Genomic DNA, 6,637 nt, shown 5'->3' with positions numbered 1-6,637 from the left:
TCCCCCAGCTTTCTAATCTTTCCAGGACACTCCATGGGCCTTGCTAACATCATCCTCGCTCAGACCCTCCCTACCCTCTCCCATAATTCTTTCTCCACCTGGCATTAGATCTAATCATAGAGTCCTATTTAAATCCTTCACTAGCTTCTTAATGGTCTGAGAATAGTAGTCCAAATCCTTAACACATTGACAAAAAGCCTACAAAATCTAGCACAGGGGTGGGCAAACTTTTTGACTCAAGGACCACAATGGGTTCTTAAACTGGACCAGAGGGCCGGAACAAAAGCATGGATGGAGTGTTTGTGTGAACTAATATAAATTCAAAGTAAACATCATTACATAAAAGGGTACGGTCTCTTTTTTTTCAATAGTTTTATTCATTTCAAACGGCTGGATCTGGCCCGCAGGCCATAGTTTGCCCACGGCTGATCTAGCATCTGCCTTTTTGCCCTCCTCTCTGGTAGAGCTCTTCACCTGGCTCTCTTGATTCCATTCACAACAGCCTTTATTCAAGTCCTGGAAGTGCCCATGTTTCTTCTGTGAAGGACCCTGGTATATCTTCCTGGAACTGACTCTTGCCCTAGGTATTTCCCCATTATTATTCAGGGCTTGCCTGAAATCTCATGTCAAGGAAGATTTCCCAGACCCTCTGAACTCTTATCGCACAGTATCTTGCAAGGGTCCTTTGCAGTAATGCTATATAATTAATCTGTTTAGCATGTAACACATTCTGTAACTCATTCTAGGGACTTCTACTCTCAAATATGAGCTCTATGAGTTATTGGTCAGTATTTATTTTGTTCAGTCTTCTCTATACCCATCAAGGTCTTGCAGCTTTGAGTAATTAATAAATATTTTTGAGAAATAAATGAATCAAAATAGATACTGGATACATAAAAGGAAATAGATGTGAAAAAATAAGGTAATAGTAGCTCTAAGGGAAGTAATACAATCTAATGCCATTGTGACCTTCCATTGTATGTATCTCTTTAGAGTCCCTTGATTGGGATTCATCTTCAAGGCTGGTGTTACCTTGTACTTTTTGTAGAGCCTTCTCTACTGGAAGGTCTCCTTACACGGTCTCTCTCTTGGTTTTGGCAGTTGATGGCCAGTGGCAGGAGTGGAGTTCTTGGAGCCAGTGCTCGGTGACCTGCTCGAATGGGACCCAGCAGAGAAGCCGGCAGTGTACTGCTGCGGCTCATGGGGGTTCTGAGTGCAGAGGGCCATGGGCGGAAAGCAGAGAGTGCTATAATCCAGAGTGTACAGGTAAGACCTGACTATATATTTAAGAAATGCTTGCCATTTAAAAATTGCGACAGAATCATGACAGACATGGCATAATCACATGATTATATGTCTTTATTAAATGAAACCAATTATACCCAGACTCATTCTACTGCATGTCACATTAATAAAGCAGCAGAATTCAGGAGAGTCTTAATTTAAATATTGATTAAATTGATGAAGTTTAATACTGAATTTGTACTTTTTACAAATAAAGTTCAATCTCTTCAAAATATTGAAGATTCTGACAAACTTATAAATTTCTGTTCATTACAATGCTCTTGATTTTACCAGCAAGTCAAATATTTAAATAAAGTTTATCCATGGTAGTAGATTAATAAAAGTTGAACAGACTAAGTAATGGTCCTTAGATTTTAAAATTACTAAATTAGTGACACTGATCATGACATATTTCTTTCAGCCAATGGTCAGTGGAATCAGTGGGGTCATTGGAGTGGATGTTCCAAGTCCTGTGACGGTGGCTGGGAAAGGCGAATAAGGACCTGTCAGGGTGTAGCGATAACAGGGCAGCAATGTGAAGGAACAGGCGAAGAAGTGAGAAGATGCAGTGAGCAGCGATGTCCTGGTGAGAATTAACTGAGGTTTCCCCAGTGAAAAAATTTTGTTACCTTAAAAAAAAAGGATTAAAAATATTGTCATTGGTTAAGGGCAGTACTTTCTCAATTGAAGTATTGCTAATGATAAGTGACAATTTACTTGTGTCCATAATGTATAGAGTTTCCTCTCTGTGTGTCATGGACTATTCTATAGGTTTTTAAATCATTTGCTGCAAAATAACATTGAAAATGTGATAATACAAAGGTAGCTATATTGAACAATAACATAGCTAGATATGATTTAAAATAGTTTGGAATATTATTCACAAATTTTTAAAAATTAATTTTTAGACAGAGAGAGAAAGGGAGAGAGGGAGAGAGAGAAACAGGATGAAACATTAATATGAGACAAATATCGATTCGTTACCTTTTATACACATCCTGACTAGAGACTGAACCTGCAGTCTTTTGGTGTATGGGATGACGCTCCAACCAACAGAGCTACCTAGCTAGGGTTTTCACTATTTTTGTAAAAGATTTGTTTACTGAGAACACAAAACAAATTGCATTAGATTATTTATAGTAGAATATAAAGACATGTTAGATAGCTAAGTGGGAAAATTAAAATATGATGTTGAAATCCAGACACCTGTAAATTCTGCTGTTAATTCATCTTGATGCATGACCTTGGATATCCCCATTTATTTGCCCTTGGCCCATTTTCCACTGAAAAAGGAAATTCCGTTGAGGAGCACATTTTAAAATGAAAGTGTAAGATCTTAATTAGTAGTGAATGAATGGAAGTGCTGCTACATTAAAGGATTTGACATGTAAGCATAGAAAAAAAATTAGAGGTAGAAACTACTGACATCATACATCATATACATGTTTGGACAAAAGAGGTTTACAGTTGTGAGTGCATGAAATACAGTATAGTTTATTTTTGTATTATTCTTTATTAATTATTGTGTTATTTTCTACATGAACAACTGTTAACCTACTTAGTCCCACCCTGGATTTTAAAACATTATTTGGAACAAAGACTCCTTCCTAATTGTACATATATTTCATAAAATATTATTGACATACATACTGAGTGAGGACTTAATAAGTATGTGAAAAGTAGGATTTTAGAATGATATCATAGGCAACATGTTATAAACATGCTAGAAAAGATGATAGGATGGAGTTTTAGAATAGCACAGCTATGTATGAAGGGGAAAGTGCTGGCCTTGGAGAATTTGAAGGCCCAGTTAAAGTCCCGTTGCTGCTCATGTGGCTGTAGGGAAGCTAGCTGATCTCGCTGGCTCTCTGGTTCCTGGTGAGGCTGCTGAGTGCAGCTGTTCCAGGTTCCTTTTTCAGTTCAGAAAATGATGGCATTCTGTCTCTAATATAACTACTGCAGTTTAGAAAAACCAAAGAATTCTAAAAGGTATCCAGTGGTCAAAACTTTGGATTTCACCTTACTTCAAATTTTAATGACTTATAGTTCAACTCTAATACCAACAGACACTGGGTTCGAAGGGCACAAAGTCAGTGGGTGTCTTTAGAGCTTACCAAAGATCTGAAGTTAGTTTTGTTCATTCTTTTTTTAAAGATATTTTTATTGATTTCAGAGAGGAAGGGAGAAGGGAGAAAGAGATAAAAAATGAAAACATCAATGATGAGAGAGAATCATTGATTGGCTGCCTCCTGCACGCCCCCTATTGGGGGTCAAGCCCACAACCTGGGCATGTGCCCTTGACTGGAATCAAATCCTTCAGTCCACAGACCGATGCTTTATCCACTGCACCAAACCAGCTAGGGCAGTTTTGTTCATTCTTAAGGCCATAGAAATGTAGAATGATAAGATCTAGCCAGGATGCAGGCTTTGGTTGAGAAGGACACCTATGCAGGTTAGCACTGTCAAATTGTTCCTGTGCTGCATAAGAATTAAGAAGCAGTATACAGCCCTAGCTGGTTTGGCTCAGTGGATAGAGCACCAGCTTGCGGACTGAAGGGTCCCGGGTTCTATTCCAGTCAGGAGCACATGCCCAGGCTGTGGGTTTGGTCCCCAGTGGGGAATGTGCAGGAGGCAGCCAATCAATGATTCTCTCTCATTGATGTTTCTATCTCTCCCTCTCCCTTCCTCTCTGAAATCAATAAAAATATATTTAAAAAAAAAGAAAAAGAAGCAGTATACAAAAACATTTACTTTGCCCAGGGAGAAATGCCTTTAGAACAGTGGGCATGACTAAAGATCCTTTTAATATTTGAAGTTACCTAATGTAGTCTGAGCATGTCAAGGTTCTTAACTATCTTGGACTTTTAAAACGGTCTTTCACCTGCTTATATAGAGGTAAGATGGTGCTGCTGCAATCAAATTTAAAACATTGCCACCTGCTGTTTAGAGAACATTTTGCATATCTATTTACAAAAAGATATTATACCTTATTTGCTAGATTTGTTCCTTGGCTTTTATGACTTAAAGCAGGTTGAAAAATTATCATATAAAATAGTAAAAAGTTTTTTATATTCTATGTACTAAGTTATATTATATTACAGGGGTTTGCAAAGGTAGGTTTATAGTTGCTTGTATGGAAAAAGACATGCGGATTGATTATTACAATAGCTTTATTCACTCTTGTGTTTCATGTACTCACAACTGCAAATCTACTTTTGCCTGCCCCTGGATATTTGATATTAACTTTAACATTTTTATTTTACTCTTTTCAATGATATGATTTTAAATCATATTGTATGTGGAGCAATATAATGACTCCAAATTTACACATTGACAATATAAACTCAAAACACTTTTAAATGATTTTAACAGTTACTAAGACATTCTTCTCCTTTTGTCAATGACAAAGCCACAACAAATATTTCTTTTATAATAATATGTTTTTTAAGTATTACTTTTAGTGCTGTGCATTCCTGATTTTTCTTCAGGTTGACAAAAACAGCTAGTATTTATTTTATGCTTTGCTTAATTGAGATGCAAAGCAAATTAATCAAGTTTTCCAAGGAACCCTCAGTTGTCAGGAAAGAGAAATATACCTAAATCTTTGTCTGGATAATTAATGAAAATAATGATTAATCATCTGGATTGAATCAAAATCTGTTATGGTGTCTACTAAAAATGGAAAGTAAATTCCTCATCAAGATTACGATATTCCTGATAAATAGATAACATAAAAGTAACAGAAAGAGCAGTACAGCATAGGAAATATAGTCAATAATATCATAATAACTGTGTATAGTGCCAGTTGGGTACTGGAAATATCAGGGGAATACCCTGTAAAGTATATGCTTGTCTAACCACTATGTTGTACACTTGAAACTAATATAAGATTGAATGGAAAGTGTAATTGAAAAAAATAAAAATAAAATAAAGTAGAATTAAAATCAAGTAACATCACTGACCAAAAATAAGTTATTTCTCTTATTTTCATAAGAAAAGAGAATTAGAGGGATGAAAAGTACATACGTGTGTGTATATTATATATATATACACATATATATATATTATATATTATATACACACTGTTAGTTGAGCAGTAGAATAGCTACAGGAGAAATAATTAAGTTATTCAGTTTTTTTATTGGTCAAACTTACTAAATGATAATTTCATTGATCTCAATCTCATTTACACCTCAAATAAGGTTGAAATAGTAGAAAAGTAATGAATAGCTCCTATGATTTTGGTACATTGCCACACTGTGAAAACATACTAATTTTAGTCCTCTTTCTGTTTTCCAATATTTCCCTGGTAAGTATCATTCAGAAAGCAGATGCTACTGGTGGATTGGATTTTGATAACTGTCAGGCTTCTGGGACCTCCTTGCTCTGTTCCCAGGGAAGGGCCTTGCTAGTCCTATAGCTCCAGTTCTGAGACCTATTACTCCTTAATCATTATTTGCTAAGTTGGAATCTACCATCCACAGGAGGATGTTAAAATTAATTTATGCATGAAATGTCCTTCTTGGAGTTACAATAGCTTTATTTGCAAATGGTGAGTGAGCCTGCAGATTGAATGTGGTGAGAAAAACTTGCAAAGTAAGATAGGCATGTCATACACAGGGTGTCAGGGAGGAAGATAAAGTCTTAGCTCATATTGACTTATTTTCTCCTCAGTTCCCAGTTGGAGAAGAGGCGAATTAATCACTATTGATAGAGTATTTTGTCATTGTTAGAGACAAGTTAAACAAGTTAATAAGTCAAACTTCTAAACTGTGTGGACCACTGCAGTTTCAAGGCTATACATAATCATTATTAGAAACCCAACTATGTGCTGTAAAACTTAATTTCTTTTTTTTTACATTATGGTTTTTTTTCAATTAGAGTTTACAGTCAATACTATTTTGTATTAGTTTCAGATGTACAAGATAATGGTTAGACAATCATATTCTTTAAAAAGTATTCCTACATTTCTAAAGAGGAAAAAAGCATATTACTCTACTTACTCTATAGTGAAATATTTGCATACAAGTTGACACCTGCTTTACTTATCTTTTTTTATTCCAAACCGCAAGGTTATCACTAATAGTACTTTTTAAAAGCTTCTAATGCATTAGAACAGGGGTCCTCAAACTACAGCCCGCGGGCCACATGCAAATGCAAATATTGTATTTGTTCCCGTTTGGTTTTTTTACTTCAAAATAAGATATGTGCAGTGTGCATAAAATTTGTTCATAGTTTTTTTTTTAAACTATAGTCCGGCCCTCCAACGGTCTGAGGGACAGTGAACTGGCCGCCTGTTTAAAAAGTTTGAGGACCCCTGATTTAAACTGTGATTGCAACTTTGACTTTAATT

General features: G+C 35.8%; 1 protein-coding gene across 1 annotated transcript in view; it reads left to right on the top strand.

Annotated features, from left to right (window-relative positions):
• The window catches only part of ADGRB3 (adhesion G protein-coupled receptor B3), a 669,006-nt gene that overhangs the window by 272,349 nt on the left and 390,020 nt on the right, over positions 1-6,637 (top strand). Inside the window, exons 6-7 of the mRNA XM_006770359.2 lie at positions 1,102-1,266; positions 1,706-1,870. Of these exons, the coding sequence (XP_006770422.1) occupies positions 1,102-1,266; positions 1,706-1,870 (330 nt within the window). The remainder of the gene's footprint in view (positions 1-1,101; positions 1,267-1,705; positions 1,871-6,637) is intronic.

The sequence above is a fragment of the Myotis davidii genome, unplaced genomic scaffold (genome assembly GCF_000327345.1).
Source record: "Myotis davidii unplaced genomic scaffold, ASM32734v1 scaffold803, whole genome shotgun sequence".
NCBI lineage: Eukaryota > Metazoa > Chordata > Mammalia > Chiroptera > Vespertilionidae > Myotis > Myotis davidii.
This window is presented reverse-complemented; position numbering and strand designations above follow the sequence as displayed.